General features: G+C 42.5%; 1 protein-coding gene across 2 annotated transcripts in view; it reads left to right on the top strand.

The window, feature by feature from the left end:
• MYOM1 (myomesin 1) overlaps positions 1 to 22,368 on the top strand; it is a 97,821-nt gene that overhangs the window by 49,968 nt on the left and 25,485 nt on the right. The window contains exons 17-25 of one of the 2 annotated variants that reach the window (XM_014581523.3): positions 3,125 to 3,246; positions 4,226 to 4,552; positions 7,074 to 7,270; positions 8,853 to 8,979; positions 11,066 to 11,250; positions 12,289 to 12,403; positions 20,663 to 20,819; positions 21,807 to 21,913; positions 22,065 to 22,109. In XM_014581523.3, the coding sequence (XP_014437009.2) occupies positions 3,125 to 3,246; positions 4,226 to 4,552; positions 7,074 to 7,270; positions 8,853 to 8,979; positions 11,066 to 11,250; positions 12,289 to 12,403; positions 20,663 to 20,819; positions 21,807 to 21,913; positions 22,065 to 22,109 (1,382 nt within the window). The remainder of the gene's footprint in view (positions 1 to 3,124; positions 3,247 to 4,225; positions 4,553 to 7,073; positions 7,271 to 8,852; positions 8,980 to 11,065; positions 11,251 to 12,288; positions 12,404 to 20,662; positions 20,820 to 21,806; positions 21,914 to 22,064; positions 22,110 to 22,368) is intronic. The other variant, XM_075920929.1, reaches the window with a different exon arrangement.

The raw sequence follows: 22,368 nt of genomic DNA, 5'->3' as shown, positions 1-22,368 counted from the left end.
CGCCTGGGGCAGAACAGCTGGGGTGCTGCCCGGTTGGTCCAGTAGCGCCCAGAGCGGCGCTACGGGACCAACTGGCAGTGCCCCAGCTGCTGTACCACAGGTGTTCGGAGCAAAGCCATGGAGCACGGGGGCAGCGGGACAGCCCAGACGCGCCATGGCTGTCCTGCTGCCCTCGGGCTCCGTGGCTTTGCTCTGCTTTGCTCCCCGTCCCCCTGGTCTGCAGACCAGGGGGACGGGGAGCAAACCGGTGGAACACGCCGGGCAGCGGGCAGCCCAGACGCGTCTGGGCTGTCCGCTGCCCGCGTGTTCCGCCGCTTTGCTCTGCTTTGCCCCCCCGTCCTCCTGGTCTGCAGATCAGGGGGATGGGGGGAGGGGCAAAGCAGAGCCAAGCCGCAGAGGACGCGGCCAGCTGACAGCTGTCAGCTGACCGCGCGCTCCGCGGCTTGGCTCTGCTTTGCCCCCCCCCGCCCCCCTGGTCTGCAGACCAGGGGGACGGGGGGGCGGGGCAGGGCAAAGCAGAGCCAAGCCGCGGAGCGCCCGGCCAGCTGACAGCCCAGACGCGTCTGGGCTGTCAGCTGATCGCGCGCTCCACGGCTTGGCTCTGCTTTGCCCCCCCCCCCGTCCCCCTAGTCTGCAGACCAGGGGGCCGGGGGGCCGGGGGGGCAAAGCAGAGCAAAGTAGAGCCAAGCCGCAGAGCGCGCGATCAGCTGACAGCCCAGACACGTCTGGGCTGTCAGCTGGCCGGGCGCTCCGCGGCTTGGCTCTGCTTTGCCCCCCCCCCGTCCCCCTGGTCTGCAGACCAGGGGGATGGGGGGGGGGCAAAGCAGAGCCAAGCCTCGGAGCGCGTGGGCAGCGGACAGCCCTGTCCGCTGCCCACGTGTTCCGCCGCTTTGCTTCCTCTCCCTGGTCTGCTGGAGACCAGGGAGAGGAACGGCCCCGTTCGTAACTGCGGATCCGACGTAAGTCGGATCCGCGTAACTCGGGGACTGCCTGTATTGTACAACTTAGTGGTTTGGGGAAAATAGTAAAATAAAAAATGAATGAGCTTGCAAACTTAGAAAGCTAGATTGCATGGTGTTTGGGAGCAAAGCTCTCCATCTTGAAGGGCAATAGTAATTATGTCTAGGAATGTATAACTAAAATGAAACCAGGAAATATGGCTGCTTTTCATCTGACTGCCCTTCCTGTCACTGCTCTTTCACATGCATCATCAGAGACTCATGAGCACATTAGAAAATTCCATATTACCTTGCAGATATACTAATTCCTTACATACAGAACTCTCATCCTTTTTTATACTAAATTCATTCTGTCAGGCAAAGAAGTTACTAAATTTATACTTTCATAAATTAAATAAAAAATTTGGCCCAATAGGAATTTCTCCTTAGTAAGAATTTAAGAATCAGTTTCTTAATTAGCAAATTCTCATCAGTCCCCTGCTGTAAACCCAGAGAAACTCTATTGATTTCAAAGGAGTTATTGAATCTTAATTTTAATTGAAAGCCAATTAACATAGTAAATAAACTTATTAACATTGCTAACTATATCATCATTAGCTACCATGATAGAGAATTATTATTTATTTGTATAACTAGGGTGCCTAGATTCCAGTTGGCATTGGGGACCCTTCATTGTATTGAGGACTCTAGAGATACAGAGTGAAAAATGGTCTCTGCCATGATGCACTTACAACCAATAATTATTAATTATTCTGTATGTAATGAAGATTTGCTTGGGTAAAAATGTACATTAACCTTCTGTCCATTGTTGATTCCTCTATTTAAATGTTTAGAAGTAAGAAATTAAAGATGAAATTCTGACATCTTTTCTGTTCTTATTCTCTGTATTCACTGTAACTTTCATCGTTATTGTAATTTTTCAATTATGTTTGAGGACAAATTATAGTAGAAACTCATACTAAGCAAATAACTTTATACCAACCTAGCTTTATAAGCATAGCACTAAAACAGGCATAAATCTAGGTCTTGCAAATCTTTGTGTTTTAGCCATTGGAAAGTACAGGTGTGAGCAGAGGCTACATGTGGGTGTGATGAAGTCTATGTACTCCTCTGCACTGAGCAGAAGTAAGCTACCCCCTCATGCAGCAAGTTCCAAACTCATGAGCTCAGGAAAAGAAGTGGTAGGTGTTGGTGGAGAATGTACATACCTCAGAGGAGACAAGGGTGGGAGTGTGATCCTTATGCAAATCAGGTGCTTAGTTGTGCCTTCTGTTCTTTGACCTTTCTCCTGCGATAGGCAGAAGTAATTGATTGCTTAGGAAACACCTCTTATCCTGCTCACCACATTATATTTTGTACTTATACTTGTGTCGTCATTATTTATACTCAGATCCAGTGATGGCCAGGGGTGGGTGCAAAGTGGGAAGTTGCCCAAGGCCTTGTGATTCAAACGGGCACCTCGGGCTCCCAGCTGCCACTGCTGAAGAAGCAGCAGTGGCTAGAGCCCCGAGCCCTTTAAATCACCACCAAAGTGCTGCGTGACACACTCTGGGCAGCTCTCAGGGGTGGGGGGCTCAGCATGGCACACTCTGAGGCTGAGGGTTGGCTGCCTCAGCCCCACCCCTTCTGTCTGAGGTCCCACCCCTCTGGGAGTGCAAAGCTGCCCCCTGCACCTTGACCAAGGGCCCAGTAAGTTTCTTTCAACCCCTTTTTCTATATCTGGGTTGTTGTAAAATCTGTCCCATAGTAGGGAGCTAATATGGCAATTAAATGAATATTTCATTTTTAAAAGGCGCAATATTCATTAACTCCTTCACAAAAAACAACATGATCATTTTATTTTTCCATATTTCACCTCTGTTTGCACACTTCCATAAGCCTCACCTTTATAAGATAGAACCCTTAAATCTGCATAAGATCGACTTACATGCAGATCAGTTTGACAGTTATTTCCAGAAATTACTGTTGAAACATATCTATTTGCTTCCTTGAGATTAAATTTCATTTCAGCCTTCCTGCTGATATCCAAGTTTCTGTTGTGCATTGTCTCACTGCAGTACAAGTATACCAGGTGAAATGCTGGCCCCACTCAGGTCAGTGCCAAATACCCATTCACTACAGTGCAGTAAGAGTTTGCTAAGTGTTCCTTTACTGTTTTGCTTTAGATTCATTTGCCATGGACTCCTCACTGGTGAAAACTACATTTTCCGAGTCAGAGCTGTTAATGCGGCTGGACTCAGTGAATATTCACAGGAATCAGAAGCTATTGAAGTCAAAGCAGCTATTGGTAAGCTATGTTCCACTGCCATAGTCAATCCTAAACAAAAAATTGAATGATTCCAGTAAGTTTTTTTCAGCAATTATTTGTAACTAATTATATTGTTTTACAGTATTGTCTACAGATAATGATTTTCCCATTGGTTATATCATGTGTAATGCTTCACAACCATACTTTTCCAGTCACATATTCACTGCACACTTGTAGGCTGTTAACCATCATCATCCAGGCTTCCTCAGATGTTATTCATGAACCACTGTATGAAAACACTGTTAAGTTCACTTCATAGTTATGCTTGAAAATAGCATGCTAGCCTGATTTTACAGTGTGATATAAATCACTTTTAATACACATTAACCTGCATAAAATCAATTCCTCATCTAAAGGCTTGATTTGTTTTCACATGTAAACCTACTAATAATGCTGTCATTCTCTTCTCTAAACCTCCTAAAATCCTGTGTCTCCTCCATCACTCCATGAGTTATTTCTGTTTTACCATGGCCTGAACTAACACAAGAAGTCTAATGAATTCACTGGACCCGAATAAATTGTGTGTGTTCAACATGCTAACTCTATTTGTATCAAACAGACATACCTCCCAACCTTAGAAGACAGGTTTGGCACTGGCACTTCTAAAGATTAATTGAAACAATCATCATTTCAGGCCAAAGGGGTCTAATCTTAAAAAGAAATGTGGCACATGACAATCACTTTACTTCTATTAGTCTTCCATATTATGGACTATCCTGTCTGTGCCATAAAATATGCACCATTAAAAAAAGAGTTACTTGTAGTGAGAAGGTGGAGAGGTACTGTACATTTTTCATGTTTCTCGTGAGTCAAAGCATATCATAAAGTTTGCAAAAATCATGTTTTTTCATGTTCTGCCTGTGTTGTTCTATGTGGTTGTTTCTTCATTCTGTTGAATAAATGAAGAAAAAGGAGTGATGTCTAATTCAAAATGTCTGTTATTTTCTGGCAATTACAGGGGGAGGATTGCTTCATGGTGTGTGTCCTGAACTGAGTGGTAAAGCTGGTCGACTAACAGACTACACTACCTCCTGGGAAGGCATGCATGAGTCCTCCCAGCCTATCTTTGACACAGATGCTTTGCTAAAATGCAATGCTAAATTTAACAGACCTGTGCTACTCAGTAGCTCTGATAAGCTGGAGAGTACAGGAGTCAGTGAAGTAAGAGAAACGGTTAAGAATGTTCCTACACCTTCACCACAGAAGGGAGCAGCTAAGCAGGCAAGTAAGACTCAGCTTGGGGAACGTTTGGCACTGGAGAAAATGAAAAAGAAGAAGGATATAGGTGAGAGCTAATAAATAGATTTAACCACTTCAGCACGTTCATCGCAGACAATTTTCATCTCTTATCATCCAAGTCACAGTGGACACTCTTACCGATGATACATCTTTCATCAAATCCATTTACATGCTCAACTTTTCATTAAGGGTCATTATGCATGGAATGGTAGGGGGGACCATCTCACATTGTGTCTGTTGACATCAAAACATTTTAAATCATTTACTAATTTAAGAGCTTGCTTGACTTTAATTTGTATTTACACTTAGAAGTCATATTTTTGGATAAATAACTCAATTTTGGCGGTATTTTTGGGGGATAGCAACAAAGCATATATTGCGTAGTCCTCTGACACCTGCCAGCAATGCATTCTCTATAAGCAATCTTGATATTCAAGACTCTAGGTTATACACAAAGGAAACAAAATCTCATGAGTTAACTGTTACATGATAATAGGGGTCGGGAACTCCTCCACTGTTTTTAGATATACTAAGTTCCTTTTGTGGATTTATGCTTAGATTTTGCATACTATAAGGCATAATTCTAGTGAATATTATATATTGTATAGTGCATATTATATATTGTATATCAGTCGACAGTAATACTTTAATGAAAAAAAATCAGATTCGTAAGTGCACATACTGCTGTTATGTTATATGCAAACAACAGTTTAGCATTTACCAAATTTAAGGACACTGGACTTGATCTTCAGCTGATACAAACTAGTTATCTAGAGGTATGCTGACATCAGCTGATACAGTCTGTTAAATAGGACAAGAAGGGTATGTCTACACTACCCTCCTAGTTCGAACTAGGAGGGTAATGTATGCATACCGCACTTGCTAATGAAGCCCGGGATTTGAATTTCCCGGGCTTCATTAGCATAAGCGGGGAGCCGCCATTTTTAAATCCCCGCTGCTTCGAACCCCGTGCAGCGCGGCTACACGGGGCTCGAACTAGGTAGTTCGGACTAGGGTGCCTATTCCGAACTACCGGTACACCTCGTTTCACGAGGAGTAACGGTAGTTCGGACTAGGACCCTAGTCCGAACTACCTAGTTCGAGCCCCGTGTAGCCGCACTGCACGGGGTTCGAAGCAGCGGGGATTTAAAAATGGCGGCTCCCCGCTTATGCTAATGAAGGCCAGGAAATTCAAATCCCGGGCTTCATTAGCAAGTGCGGTATGCATACATTACCCCGCTAGTTCGAACTAGTGGGTTAGTGTAGACATACCCTAAGGGCTTATCTAGACTACATGGAACAGTCCGATCGCACTTTCAAAAGCGGAACTTTCGAGAGTGAAAATAGTTTAGATGTGGCTTTTTCGGCGAATCCCCTCCCTTTGTCGAAAAAGCCGTGTCTAAACCACTTTCACTTTCGAAAACTCTGCTCTACTGTTCCACATAATCTAGATAAGCCCTAAGAAAACAAGGGGAATTACTGTAATATATGCACCATTAGAATTTTCTTATACATATCAAGCTATTCATGCCCATCATTGTAGTACCTGAGTACCTGTCTAAATGTATACCTACAGACAGTTGAATACACTTCAGCAACAGTTTCCTGCACAATATATTAAATTAAATGTAGTTAATTATTGATAAAGTTATTCTTGATTTCAAAGGCAATAAGGTTTTTTTCTGCAGGTTTCCTTTCTTAATTAAAATAACATTTTTGCTGTGAGGATGATACATTATTCTGAAAGATCATTCAGCAATGAGGTCACTCAATATTCTTTCTGAGGCTAGGAATTCCTAAGTATTGCCAGCATCTGCCAAGTGGTATATGGTCTGTGTACAAATAATCCACTAGTCTGTATTTAGGATATATTGTGAAAGAGTGGGTGCAGGTGCTGACTGAAGTTTCATGCTTCTATGTTGGGTTGAAAAAAAGAATTGTGCTCCAGATATTTTTCAAGTAAGCTCCAGAGACAAGGCTTTTCCATTTCTGATCAGACAGTTGTGGCTATGACCGTGTTTTCTTTCAGTAAGGTAAGTTTATCCAAAGGGTGCAATGATCATTATAACATTAAGACACCAAAAATAAGGAAGTAGGTGGGGTGCTGCATTAACTCTGTTCTCATTGGAGGAGTGTGGGGGTAAAAAAAAAGGAGCTAAGGAAAAAATTTGAGTGTGGGGAAAAGTTTGGTTTCAGCAAAAGAAAACAAATCATTGCATCTCCCAAATTTTGCAAGTCTGCTATGGTGTTGTTTTATTTTTTCATCTTTCACTGAATTGAAAATAAAACTTGCTCACTTAAATGAGAGCTGCAGTCGCAATACACACTTTCACTGTACATCAGCTTGTTTGTCAAATACCAAACCCTGTTATGTAGCTAATGCTTATGTAGCTGCTTTTTTATTGGGTTTATTGGGACCTTCATCCTGCATTCCTTACACGAGCAACATTTCCATTGATTACAGAGGGATTTTTTTCTGACTAAGAAGTAAAAAATGAGAAAGACAAATGCTCGTTTAACTAGTAGAATGATTACTGTCTACTCACACGATTCTCATTTCGACACAGCTGCCCCATCTCCTCCTTATGACATCACTGTACTTGAAAGTGTTCATGATTCAATGGTGCTAGGATGGAAACAGCCCAAAATCATTGGTGGAGCTGAAATTATTGGCTATTATGTGAACTATCGTGAAGTGATTGATGGAGTTCCTGGAAAGTGGAATGAAGCCAACATTAAACCAGTTAGTGAGAGGGCATACAGGGTAAGAGATTAATTATATACTGTTGAGAATGCATCAGAAATATGTATGTAACAAAATGCAATGCCTCAAAACAAGATTAGAAAAAACATCTTCTAATTCATTGTTTTCATTGGATTGGGATTTTTTATGACAGAGATACTCAATAGCAAGCAATTGCAAGTCTAATATGTGCTTGGTTTACTCCTTAAATGCCACAGATATTGTAAGATATTCAAAGTAGATATTCAAAGTAGGAATAAGAGATCCTCCGGAATAGGGCTTTATTCCGGAGGATCGGGCCAGTCTAGATGCTTTTTTCCAGCTTTTCCCAAAGCTGGAAAAAAAGCGGCGGCCATGTTTATTTAAATCCCGCGGGGGATATTTAAATCCCCCGCGGATTTCCCTATTCCCACTTTCAAAATTAGCATGCCCCTTCCGAAGAAGGGGCCAGTGTAGACGTAGCCATGCGGTACAGGCTCATGTTCTAGGCTGCAGAGGTCCCAAGTTTTGTTTCTGCCTGTTGGTGTTACACAGGGACAACTCCTACATCAGCAGGCTGAATTATGCAATTATCCAATGGCTTGTGACACTCTGTTCTTCTATCCTAGCACAATGTCTACGAGTAAAGACAGGTTTTTTACAGTACATGCACATGTAGCACATTCTACACTACAGACCAATATTGGTATAACTATGTTGCTTAATGATGTGAAAAATCCACACTCCTGAGAGATATAGTTATACCAACCTATCCCTTGGCACAGACAGCATTGAATTAACGGGATAGTTTCTCCCACTGTCAATTGTTGTGTGCAATCAGCATGCACTTCCCGCCTATAGTGGGGTTGATCAATTATGCTGATGGGAGAACTTACCCTGTCAGATCTAGTAGTGTCTTCGTTAAAGTACCTCAATCATGCAGCTGCACCGTTGTAGCACTACATGAAGACAAGCCCTTAGTCACAAGCCCTCCTCAGTTTGCCCAGCAGTAGCTGCTTATAGTAGGCATTTGCAAGGCATCAGGGCACACAGGTAGCTTCCGTGGTGCCTTTTATTCTTAAACTATTGAAAAGAAATTAAAGCATACATAACTGATTTTTAATATTGTTTTCACCTGTTCATTGTATAGGCTTTATAAAGAGGATTTTTGTTCTAGAACAGTGAAGGGCAAACTAGGCTAGTGAGCAGGCCACATGAGTGGCCTTCCTTCATGTCAGTGGGCTGCAAGATTGATGAACCAAGACGGTCTCCTGGGATAGGATAGTTTTACTAACTGCACTAACACACTTAGAATTTGTGGAATGTGCCAATTGAACTGTAGGAGCACTTTGATTGGATGCAGATGGCGCACACAGCTCTCACAATGTTGTGTGCAATCAGCACACACTTCACTGAACTACGCGGATGAAAACCAGCAGAATCTGGCAACCCCGTGTGTGCGCAACAATAAACAAAATGTCTTGCAGGCCACACAGAGAACCCTAATGGGCTGCAGATTGCCCACCACTGTTCTAGAATTTTCATATATGACATAGTCATCAATACAACCTCCTTCTACAACTTTGAAGCAAAGTTAATGGGCATCACTTTATTGATCCTGCAGATTCAGAATTTAAAGGAAAACATGGTGTACCAATTCCAAGTGGCTGCTGCTAACCTAGCTGGGGTTGGCACTCCTTCTCCACCTACTCGATCCTTCAAATGTGAAGAATGGACCATTGCTGTTCCAGGTAAAAATCTAAACAGGATAGAAAAGCTCAACATCACTCAGGGAAGCATACCAAACCCCTACACAAAATGAGAGAGGAATGCTGTTGACTGGAACACAGTTCTGTCCTTATTCTCAGCAGGCTGCATCCAGAGATCTGCTGTAGTTTGCTCTACAAGTGCTGTGTGCTCTCAGTTCCAACAGAGGCCAAAAGATATAAAGTTGCTCAGCACATAGGACTTGACTCTCCACTGCCTTGCAGAGTTGTTTACACCAGTGCAAAGTGGGTGTTAAAACATTGCTCTTCTGATTTGGTAGCATTTAGGGTATGTCTAGACTACATGGCTCTGTCGACGGAGCCATGTAGATGAGTTTATTAGACATAGGAAAATGAAGCGGCGATTTAAATAACTGCCAATTCATTTACATCAAAATGGCTGTCGCGCTGTGCCGATCAGCTGTTTGGTGGTACAGCAGGGCAGTCTGGACACGCCACAGTCAATAAGGGAAGCCTTTGTCGACCGCTCCGGTAAACCTCATTTCACAAGGCATACCAGAGTGGTCCACAAAAGCTTCTCTTGTTGACCGCGGTGCGTCCAGACTGCCTCGCTGTACTGCCTCAGGGTATGTCTACACTACCCCGCTAGTTCGAACTAGGAGGGTAATGTAGTCATCCGCACTTGCAAATGAAGCCCGGGATTTGAATTTCCCGGGCTTCATTTGCATGAAGCCGGCCGGCGCCATTTTTAAATGCCGGCTAGTTCGAACCCCGTTCCATGAGGCATACAGCTAGTTCGGATTAGAAGCCTAATCCGAAATAGCTACTCCGTGCCGCGTGTAGCCGCGCGGCACGGGGTTCGAACTAGCCGGCATTTAAAAATGGCGCCGGCCAGCTTCATGCAAATGAAGCCCGGGAAATTCAAATCCCGGGCTTCATTTGCAACTGCGGATGACTACATTACCCCCCGCTAGTTCGAACTAGCGGGGTAGTGTAGACATACCCAAACAGCTGATCGCTACAGCGCGGCGGCCATTTTAATGTAAATGAAGCGGTGATTATTTAAATCACCGCTTCATTTTCATATGTCTAGTAAACTCATCTACATGGCTCTGTCGACAGAGCCATGTAGTCTAGACATACCCTCTATGTCCATTTTGCATCTGATTGTTTATTTCTTTTTGAGTTAGGTTTCTATATTACGTCTATCTCTTCAGTACCTGATATAAATGTCCAGGCAAGGTGCAAGACAGTGAAGAAACAGCCTCATTAGACCTGTCCCAAACATGCCAGTTCAGGGTCAGATGTAATGCCCGTTGAGGTAAATGAAAATTCTCATTGACGTCAGTGAGCATTAGGTCAGACTCTCAGCAAATGAATGAGTTTAATAATTAACTTCTCTCCCTGTCATTTGATGAGGCTGATCATTTATGTTTGATTGGGATATTGCAGGTAAGAAAAAGGAAATTGGGTCATTTTGTGAGCTCTTTCATTTTGAACATGATCAGTACTGTAGGGCTGTGTCTACACTGGCACCCTTTTCCGTAAAAGGGATGCTAATGAGACACTTCAGAATTGCAAATTCTGCAGGGGATTTAAATATCCCCCACGGCATTTGCATGAACATGGCTGCCGCTTTTTTCCGGCTCGGGGTTTTGCCGGAGAAAAGCGCCAGTCTAGACGGGATCTTGCGGAAAATAAGCCCTTTTCCGCAAGATCCCTTATTCCTACTTTCCTATTCAAGTAGGAATAAGGGATCTTCCAGAAAAGGGCTTATTTTCCGCAAGATCCCGTCTAGACTGGCGCTTTTCTCCGGCAAAACCCCGAGCCGGAAAAAAGCGGCAGCCATGTTCATGCAAATGCCGCGGGGGATATTTAAATCCCCTGCAGAATTTGCAATTCCGAAGTGTCTCATTAGCATCCCTTTTACGGAAAAGGGTGCCAGTGTAGACACAGCCTAGAAGTTCACAGGTACAATGGAGATGTATCTACTTACTTTTAATTTAGTCCACAGTCTTTTTGAGATGGTACATTTTTCATTTGTTTTATGGAATGGCCTGCTTGTGGCTTATTTAATGAACAAAATTCTAACTTATTTTTTATTCTTTAGGACCACCCCATGATGTCTCATGCACTGAAATTAGAAAAGACTCTTTGGTTTTACTGTGGAAACCACCAGTTTATATTGGCCGTAGTCCTGTAACTGGTTATTATGTTGATGTGAAAGAAACAGAAGCAACAGACGAACATTGGAGGAGTGCCAATAAGAAGCCAATTGCAAATAAATTCTTGAAGGTAAATCAGTTTTGGATCCAAATTCTGTTACATCAGTGCCATTTCAGTGAAATCAGTTCTATGTAAGCCATTCTATTTTGGCAGTGCTTCCATATAGTTTTAGACTTACTAAGCTATATTGTACCCTCAGTTACATCCATGTAATCCTAGCAGACTTGCATCTGAGTTTAACTTGTAAGAAAATTTGGCCCAGTTAGTCTAAAAATAAAAGAACACACTACCAAAGTGAAATGGCATTCCTAAAATAGTGCTGTATCACAGGGTGTATTCTCTGTATTTCCTGACTCAAAGTGGCAAATCACAAAAGCGTGTGCTGTGAAAAGATAATAGGATGACTAGCTTTAATATAATAATACCCCATCATCTCATTTTTATGAGTTTGTAATTTAGATGGTTACATAATTTCATGGAGCAATTTCTAAATATGAGATGAACTGATCTTGATTCATAACACTCTTCTAGGAGTGCATAAATGTATACATACATTTGAAATTTGTACTGTATATTTCAATGGTTATTAAAAAAAACTCACTTTAAAATGTGATCTTTTCATGTGCATTTTTAAAAGGACACTGGAATGTTGTGTAGCCTTAAACTGTATGTTAAAATCATTATAATCCAATTGTAAATGTCCTTCAGACTCTAGATATCTATGATTTGAATTATCCACTCTGACTATAATTTGTTTTAAAAGCAAGAATTGACCTACAGTATTTTTGCTCTGCTACTGCAGAGGCTTATGGACTGCACAAGAGTTCAAAACATCCTGTTCCCAGAAATATGCTGACATCACTGATGACACCATCAAAAATGCTGGCGAGCAGACACAAATAGCAAACAAAAACAAGTTACAATCATGTTAGCCTCAGCTGGAGGGGAGGAAGGGACATGAGGAAAGTGGAATTTCCCAAGTGAAAAAGGAGAACAACAAAAGAGGAAGATATATTATGGTCAAGTCTCCAAACTAGTGTTACAAATATGGAAGAGTAAAATGAAGTTCTCAGTAATGTACCCTGCTTCTCTATTTGCTTATTCTAGATCAGTGGACTAAAGGAAAATGTCAGCTATGTATTCCGGGTGCGAGCAACAAATCAGGCTGGTGTTGGGAAACCTTCTGAAACCACTGACCCTGTCATCGCAGAAACACGACCAGGTTTGTTTACACTCTTGTGGTTTTGTGTCTGATTAAAACAGGTTCCTATTTATCAGACATGCTCATAAGCAGAGAATGCACACAAAGGAACAGACTCCTTCAACGTATTACCAATGCACCAAGCCCGTTTCCTACAAAGAATACCAGTTGTTGAGTGTGACTCTTTACCTGCTTTTAAAATACATTTTTTGAATATGCTTGGATGCCCATACTATAAATACACACAAATGCATGCAGTTGCAGATCAATACATAGCGGGTCCAACTGTTCCCGTAGATCAATGCATGGAATGTGTACATCAAGTGATTAGGTTTTACTCTTCCTTAGATAGAAGGGAAATCAGCTGCCACTGCAGCATGTATCCTTTCTGTTCCTTGACTCACAGAGTGTTCCTGGGGCGGGGACAGACTGTAAATGAGCCAAGGTGAATGCTCTTTTTCTTCATTGGCAAATGATGCCAACAGTTAATTTTTTTTCACGAGTTAATACAGACACCATCTGTGCTATGGAGACTTCCTTTATGTAGAGCTCCCAGGGCAACTGCTGATTGGAGAAATGATTGCAACATGGCTCCAGTGACTCTTCAATGCTAAAAAGATATGGAGAGAAGCAGGGAGCCCAAGAAATATTGTGGAGGCAAAGAATCCCCACCCCGCTGGATCCAGAACTCCAGTGGATCCATGGGTTTTGTAGAGATATCTGCTGTTTTGGACATTTCACCCCTGCCATTTCCACTGGGGACATAGCCCTTAAGAAATTAGAAGAACATGGAGGAAACTCTATGGGTATGTCTACACTGCCACCCTTCTTCAAACTAGGGTGGCTAAAAATCCCGGGCTTCATTTCCATGTTCCCGGGCGTCGCCATTTTTAAATGCCCCATAGTTTGAACTACCTGCCCACGGCTACACGCAGCACGGACTAGGTAGTTCAAATTAAAGCTCCTAATTCGAACTACCGTTATTCCTCCTGCAAGGAGGCGCCCGGGAACATGCAAATGAAGCCCGGGATATTTAAATCCCGGGCTTTGTTTGCAACTTTGAATGCCTACATTAGCCACCCTAGTTCGAATTTGCGCCTTGTTCCTGGCACAAGGATTGTTAGGAAGAGATGGGATCCCCCTAACGAAGCGAGGAAGGAGCATCTTTGAGGGCAAGCTTGCAAACCTAGTGAGGAGGGCTTTAAACTAGGTTCGTCGGGGGATAGTGACCAAAACCCTGAAGGGAGTGGGAAAGTCGGATACCGGGAAGAAATGCAGAGAGGAACGAGCAAGAAAAGAGGACCCCTGATTCGAATGGAGAAGATAGGGCAATCAACTGGTTATCTGAAGTGTTTGTACACTAATGCAAGAAGCCTGGGCAACAAACAGGAAGAACTGGAGGCCCTGGCCCAGTCCAAGAAATATGATTTAATTGGGATAACAGAGACTTGGTGGGATGACTCGCATGACTGGAACGCTGTCATGGAAGGGTATAGACTGTTCAGGAAGAACAGGCAGGGGAGAAAAGGAGGAGGAGTTGCACTATACGTAAGAGAGCACTACGATTGCTCTGAACTCCAGTATAAAGAGGGAGAAAAACCCATTGAGAGTCTATGGGTTAAGTTTAGAGGTGCAAACAACAGCAGTGATGTTGTGGTTGGTGTCTGCTGCAGGCCACCGAATCAGGTGGATGAGGTAGATGAGGCTTTCTTCAGACAACTGAGAGAAGCTTCCAGATCGCAGGCCCTAGTTCTCGTGTGGGATTTTAATCACCCTGACATCTGTTGGGAAACCAATACGGCAGTACACAGGCAATCCAGGAAGTTTTTGGAGAATGTTGGGGATAACTTCTTGACACAAGTGCTGAAGGATCCGACCAGGGGCTGTGCGCAGCTTGACCTTCTGCTCACAAACAGGGAAGAACTAATAGGGGAAGTAGAGGTGGGTGACAACCTGGGAAGCAGTGATCATGAGATGGTAGATTTCAAGATCCTGACCAAAGGAAGAAAAGAGAGTAGTAAAATACACACCTTGGACTTCAAAAAAGCAGATTTTGACTCCCTCAGAGACCTGATGGGCGAATCCCCTTGGGATGCTAACATGAAGGGGAAAGGAGTCCAGGACAGCTGGCAGTATTTTAAAGAAGCCTTATTGAAGGCACAGAAAGAAACCATCCCGATGCATAGCAAGAGAAGCAAACATGGTAGGAGACCGGATTGGCTTACAGGGGAAATCCTTGGTGAACTTAAGCACAAAAAGGAGGCTTACAAAAAGTGGAAACTTGGACAAATGACCAGAGAAGGGTTTAAATGTATAGCTCGAGAATGCCGGGGGCTTATCAGGAAGGCGAAAGCGCAAACGCAATTGCGACTGGCTAAGGATGTGAAGGATAACAAAAAAGGTTTCTACAGGCATGTTAACAAGAAGAAGGTGATAAGAGAGGGTGTGGGGCCCCTACTGGATGAAGGAGGTAACCCACTGACAGATGATGTGGGGAAAGCTGAAGTACTCAATGCTTTCTTTGCCTCTGTATTCACGGACAAGGTGGGCTCCCGGACTAATGCGCTAAGTGACACAAGATGGGATGAAGATGGACAGCCCTTGGTGGGTAAAGAACAGGTTAGGAACTATTTAGAAAAGCTACACCTACACAAATCCATGGGTCCGGACTTAATGCACCCGAGGGTACTGAGGGAGTTGGCAAATATCATTGAGGAGCCTTTGGCCATTATCTTTGAAAAGTCATGGATATCAGGAGAAATCCTGGATGATTGGAAAAAGGCAAATGTAGTGCCCATCTTCAAAAAAGGGAAGAAGGATGATCCAGGGAACTATAGGCCGGTCAGTCTTACCTCGGTTCCTGGAAAAATCATGGAAGGGATCCTTAAGGAATCCATTTTGAGGCACTTGGAAGAGAGGAAAGTGATTAGGAATAGTCAGCATGGATTCACAAAGGGAAAGTCGTGCCTGACCAATCTGATTAGCTTCTATGATGAGGTAACTGACTCTGTGGACGTGGGAAAGTCAGTGGATGTGATATACCTTGACTTTAGCAAGGCTTTTGATATGTTCTCCCACAATATTCTTGCCAGCAAGTTAAGGGAATGTGGATTGGATAAATGGACGGTAAGATGGATAGAAGATGGATAGAAGGCCGGGCCCAGCATGTAGTGATCAACGACTCGATGTCAGGATGGCGGTCGGTTTCTAGTAGAGTGCCCCAAGGTTCAGTTCTAGGACCGGTTTTGTTCAATATCTTTATTAATGACCTGGATGAGGCGATGAATTGCACCCTCAGCAAGTTTGCGGATGACACTAAGCTAGGGGGAGAAGTAGATATGCTTGAGGGCAGAGATAGGGTCCACAGTGACTTAGACAAATTGGAGGATTGGGCCACAAGAAATCTGATGAGGTTCAACAAGGACAAGTGCAGAATCCTGCACTTGGGACAGAAGAATCCCAACCATAGTTACAAGCTGGGGACTAACCAGTTAAGTAGTAGTTCTGCAGAAAAGGACCTGGGGGTTACAGTGGATGAGAAGCTGGATATGAGTAAACAGTGTTCCCTTGTAGCCAAGAAGGTTAATGGCATATTAGGTTGCATTAAGAGGAGCATTTCCAGCAGATCCAGAGATGTCATTATTCCCCTTTATTTGGCTCTGGTGAGGCCACATCTGGAGTATTGTGTCCAGTTCTGGGCCCTCCACTACAAAAAGGATGTGGACGCATTGGAGAGAGTCCAGCAGAGGGCAACCAAAAAGGTTAGGGGGCTGGAGTATATGACTTCTGAGAAGAGGCTGAGGGAGTTGGGTCTGTTTAGTCTGCAGAAGCGAAGAGTGAGGGGGGATTTGATAGCAGCCTTCAACTTCCTGAAGGGAGGTTCCAAAGAGGCTGGAGAAAGGCTGTTCACAGTAGTGATGGATGGCAGAACAAGGAGCAATGGTCTCAAGTTGTGGTGGGAGAGGTCCAGGTTGGATATTAGGAAAAACTATTTCACTAGGAGGGTAGTGAAGCACTGGAATGGGTTACCTAGGGAAGTAGTGGAGTCTCCATCCCTAGAGGTGTTTAAATCTTGGCTTGACAAATCCTTGGCCAGGTTAATTTAGTTGGGATTGGTCCTGCCTAGAGCAGGGGACTGGACTTGATGACCTTCTGAAGTCTCTTCCAGTTCTATGATTCTAGGGTGGCAGTGTAGACATACCCTATGAGCCTCATTGAGCTTTTAACCCACTCATAAGAGGTATTACTGCTAGCAGCCATATCCACATTTCATAAGATTGATGGGTTCACAGCTTTCACACATCCAATTACTAAATGGTTTCTTACAGGAATTCAGAACATATACCCAGAGGTACTCAAACCAACACCAAAATGGGATTTAAGCTCAGTTCTGAAGGGTCTCACATGGGCTCTATTTGAATACCTTGCTACCTCCTCACTACTACACCTGTCAATGAAAGTAACATTCCTTGTAGTGATCACATTGGCATGCAGAGTGGGTGAAATCAGTATGCACCTCACTTCATGTGCCCTTGCTTTACATGCAAGTCATTTTAGTAATACCAGTAGGAAAAAAAATGACAAGGATGGTAACCAGCAGAATCTAGTAACTCTGCACATGGGCAACAGTACACAAAATGTTTTGTGGCCCACACATATAACCCTCATGGGCCACATGGGCCACGGGGCTGCAGGTAGCCCACAGGGACCCACTGACCCCCAGGGACACCACTCAATGAAGAAGAGAAGGTTACTCAACTTGTGCAATAGTTGAGGTTCTTCAAGATGTGTGTCCCTGTGGGTGCTCCACTACCCATCCATCTCCCCGCTAATCCAGAGTTCTGTAACACAGCTTCATGATAGAGAAGGAATGGATGGGGGGAGGAGATGTGTGAGCATTAACAGCATACAAAGCATCTATGGTTCATGTGCGTCCCAACCAGGTACTGGTACCAATAGTCTCTGGTAAGTGGTGCTGAGACACACTGACACCTGAAGTGAAGCACCCGCTGGGACACACGTCTCAAGAGAACCTCAGTTACTGCACAAGGTGGCTATCAAGTCAGAAATACCAGCAGGAGAATGAAATCTCTAAGCCAAGAGGAACAGAAACATAAATAAATGTATTTAAAGGAACTATTTCTGTCAGGAGGTAATCTCCTGTTCTCAGCATGTATGGGTAATATGGTGAAATATTTTGTATTTTTTGTTTCCAGTTTGCCAACTATGTACAATTCAGCCTTACAATGTTTTAAAAGATAAAATAAAACAGTTGGTCCACACAAACAACAAACCCCCAAACAAATCTGTATCTTTATTATAACTTAGTCAGGTCATTACCCTGGAGCTGCTCTGTGCTAAGCAGAATTAGGTCCCAGTCATGCAAAATTATCTGTGTGGATGGACCATTGCACCTGCATGAAGCACTGTTAACTATAATGGGACTCTGCCCAGACATAAGGGTTTACCACAGGGATCAGATTGCAGGATCAGGGCCTTAAACCTCACCTTTGTCTCCGGCTGAGGATTCTTCTTATGTTGAGCCAATTCAGGGGAAACTGGGAGAGTGGCTTTTCAATAAGGTCCTATCTAGAGTGTTGCTGTGGTCTGGCAGTCCTCAACTACTGGAACAACTGTTTGAGAGCCTTTGCAGTTAGGGGTAACTTAGAACAGGCTGCTCCAAGTTATACCTGAGCTGAGGATTGAGTGAGCGTGAACTGACCACAGGCAGCCTAAGGTTCAGGGACACATAAAAATAACATAAAGTTTCTTTTAGCATAAAGTTGCTTTTGCCCTTTCTTCCATGCCACCTCAGTGCCTGAGCTTTGCCAAACTCAGGAACTGAGCCCACTGAGACAGTACATTTCTCCTATTTCATTCCAGTCTCACACACATGATTATCCACTCCAGTAATTGCAACTGATCAATGGATAATTTACAACTTGACAGGAGGATTTTTGGCTGCATTTTGGAGAGCTGTAAAGCCAAGTTTCAGAAATTAATGAAAGTGCCCTCTTCACCCATTTCTCTGTCCAGTTCAATTTGAAATGATGCCAGTGACTCCAATCTTTCCAAATTGTTCATCTTATTAAAAAGTTTATTCTTTCCTTTCATTGTAATGAATCTTTCAGAAAAATTGGGATTACTAATGTTTGATATGAGAGTCTCTGTCTTGAATATAATCCAAGTATTTTCCCCCTCTGGGGCCTTTCATTGAGACTCAAAATGAAATGTTGAAACCGCCATGCTATGAGGATAAGGAAATTTGCCTGATATTGTTATGTCTACCTCCCCAGTTTCTTTTTGGAAGGTTAGGGAGTACCTCTGGTAGATAAAACCCATAATCTAAAAACAGGCTTCAGTTTCTTTGTGACCTGTTTAAGTATTTATAGTAGAGTTAAAGCAAATAGAGAAAAAACTGAGCTCATAAAAAACCCTGAACTGTATAAACATCACTACTCCCGGATATAAATGCTGAATGAAAGTAGTAATATATAATGAATACAAGCTAATGAAGTGTGAAGCATATTGCCTGTTGAATTGTATTTATGACACTTTGTTGCACAATACTGTCATCAAAAGATTCATGCACTAACAATCTGCAGTGGAAATCAACACTAATGACATGTCAATTGGTGAATTTCCATATAATGGATTACACTGGCAAATTAACTTTATTGCCCACTAAGTAAGAGGTATGTACGCCTCAGACTTCATTCATCATTCATAGGTACTTTATATATTTTTCTGAACTGCATATTACATTACAGGAAGGGCTGATAAGTGATAATACTGGTATAGCAACAAGTAATGATCTCTCCTTTTATTAAATATTTATGGCAAGCAATAAGCAATAAGACAGTTACAGATTCTCAGACCACTTCATTACAAAGAAATGTGCTGCTGCTCACAGTCCTGTTTTAGGATTATGGGAACAGGACTCAAGAAATATGCTGGAAATAAAGCATGTATTACCATTTTTTGTGAATGAGGTCCTTTTCTTTAAAATATAACATCTTAAAGGTAATTGGTGTCATTGACAGTTTAGGCAGTTCAAGATACTCTCAAACTGTATACTGTTAACACCAGAGTCATTTTTGAAGTGTGAGGTCCAGGTCAGTTGAGAGCTGTGCAAAAATAATGGATATTCTCCAAGTCTCCGTAAAGAACAGTACCTCCAGTAAGGATACCAAACAAGCTGTTAGATAAAAATTACCTTTACATTTGACACAAGGGTAAAGAGCTACCTCTGCACCCATACAAAAATGTTGTCTCGTAGCTGTACAAGTATGCAGGAAGGGCAGATACTAGGTATATTCTGGCCCTTAACTTGTTATTTACCCTTCAGTGCCCTATCAGTGGACTGCAGGCAATGGAATAACAGACAGTATTCAAAACCAGCTCTTGGTTTGAACCAAGGTATTGCATTTGACAGCCAATCACAAATATATTCCCTACTGGTGTGCACAGGATGTGTTCCATAGGCCATTTCAGGGCAATATGTCAGATTTGATTAATCTAATATCTGTATGTGTGAATGAGCTGCTGAGAGTAATTTACTTGTGAAACAGGACTACTCATTGTTTCTTGATTTCATATTCACCTCTCCATCTTTCCAAAGTATACGCTGGGGTATGTTCAGGAGCTTCAGGGGGTAGCCGAGTTAGTCTGTTACAGAAAAAAACAGCAAGCAAATGGTCTGGTAGCACTTTATAGACTAACAAAACATGTAGGTGGTATCATGGATTTCCACTCCATGTGGAAATGGAAATGGGTATGTGATGTTCTGTTGGGAACTTGTAATTTACTAGAATATTAGAAGTTTTCCCTGTGTAAAGAAAATAGTGAATATCCATTACTGTGGAAGGTATTGTTTTCCAATATTTGCAACATTTAACAAATTTTAATAGACTTTCATTTGTTCCTGTTCAGTTTTTCCAATGCATTTAATTTTATCTTCAAGTCTGAGATAAGGCTTCTTTCAGCTCAGGACCCAATGCTGCAAGCTACATGTGTGCATAATTCTTAATAATGTGCAGGTATTCTAATTAACCTATGAACCCTTTTTAATTTGTCCATTATTTCAGTTGAATTATGCACCTAGATAAGGATCCTTTACAAGGATCAAGTAAAGGATCAAGGACACTAACCTACTGCAACATTTTATGTATGAGCAGAAGGAAGAAAAGGCATCTGCTTAATTTACTCTGTGTGAATGATGTCCATGGAAATAATTTATGCTGCTTTCTATTAAAAACATGCTTTGTTTTAATCTCCTAGGAACTAAAGAAATGATGGTAGATGTGGATGATAATGGAGTCATTTCCCTGAACTTTGAATGTGACCAGATGTCTCCAGATTCTAAGTTTGTCTGGTCCAAGAATTATGAACCAATTGAGGATGAAGCTCGATTAGCCTTTGACACCAAAGGTGGAAAGTAAGGAACCTTGCTTATAGCAACTCTACTATGTTTAGAAATCACAGAAATCATAGAAATCCATCCCTTTGAAGGTGGACTTCACCAAGATTATCCATGTCATTGTCACTGGAAGGTTAGATTATTAAAGTGCTGTCTACATGGTAGACGACCTTCAGCCTATTCAAAAAATGCAGCACACCCTCAGTGATGCATCCCACTTGTGCTTCACATAAAGAGCACACTATAGTTGTGCTCTCTGACCTGCACTATCAAATTTGCAGGTGCAATTTAATATTTTTAAACAAATTTAACCTAAATTGTTTGGGTCCTGACTGCCACAAACACTTTCCCATATTATATTGCAACAGTTGCAGTCATTTGAGGTGCTGGAGCAAATAACACTCTGGTTTGATCAGGATGAAGCTGGTCATGGGGCAGTCTCAGTAAATACTGGAACATTTTTCTTCACCAGACCCCAGATTTTGTAACTTTCAGGATAGTTTGGATCACCTGTTTCACATAACATGTATGAGAGAAGCAATAGGTGTATGAACCCTGCCAACTGGGGTGCCTCAGAAACCATGCAACATACTCTCCCTGTTTGTACCAAACCATAACATATCCCTGACAGCTCACATGAAGACAAAGTCCAGAAAGATGTTCCCTAGAGCCTGACTGTATTTACCATACTGCCAGCATGTGAACCATTTCTGACATCTTCATGCCCTCTCTCATATGTTCTACCCTGTAGACGCCCATTTCTCATCTCTGCAGGAATAAGCTGAACTTATTCAGATCATTCATGTACCAGATACACAGTCTGTGGTGTTCAACGTATATGATAAACAATATGGGATATACCCACATTTAATTGGTTATGCCCCCTATACTCTTCTGCTCAGCCGGAGCCACAACAGTTTCAGCACTCACTAGTAGGGGCAAAAAGGAGGTGTTCTGAGTCAGGGTTTTGGTTAAGACTTTTAATCAAAATGTTTTTGTCTGAAGGTCAAAAGCTGCTTTTAAAAATCTGGGGGAAGATGATTTGGGCATTTACTCTTGTGCTGTCACAGACACTGATGGAGTTTCATCAAGCTACACAATAGACGAGGAAGGTAAGAACAAAACCTATTTCTTATACATGCCTACTTTCTCTTTCGAATCTCATTTCTTCTGCACAACATGAAAAAGTGAGAAACTCTGTAATCACTATAACTAATAAAACAGAGATGCATACATAATATTTTCTTTTTAATATTTTTTTAGAGATGAAACGTCTGCTCGCTCTCAGCCATGAGCATAAATTCCCAAGTAAGTGAAAGGAGCATACTCATAGAAGAGATACTGGCATGTAGTGTGAAGGTTCTGGGATATATATTACAGTGTTCCTGCCAGCATCAGCTAGGGGTGCTGTTCCACTGGTTTACATGAGAAGCAAACAGTGTGTGACGCTGAAACATTAATGTATTAATTGATGACTTTCCTGCTTGCCTGGATGCTGCTCTTTATATGTATAGGATAGTCCATATATTGGATGTGCAGTAAGCATCCCAATGGATTTGGGTCAAAA

The sequence above is a fragment of the Pelodiscus sinensis genome, chromosome 2 (assembly GCF_049634645.1).
Source record: "Pelodiscus sinensis isolate JC-2024 chromosome 2, ASM4963464v1, whole genome shotgun sequence".
NCBI classification, from domain to species: domain Eukaryota; kingdom Metazoa; phylum Chordata; order Testudines; family Trionychidae; genus Pelodiscus; species Pelodiscus sinensis.
This window is presented reverse-complemented; position numbering and strand designations above follow the sequence as displayed.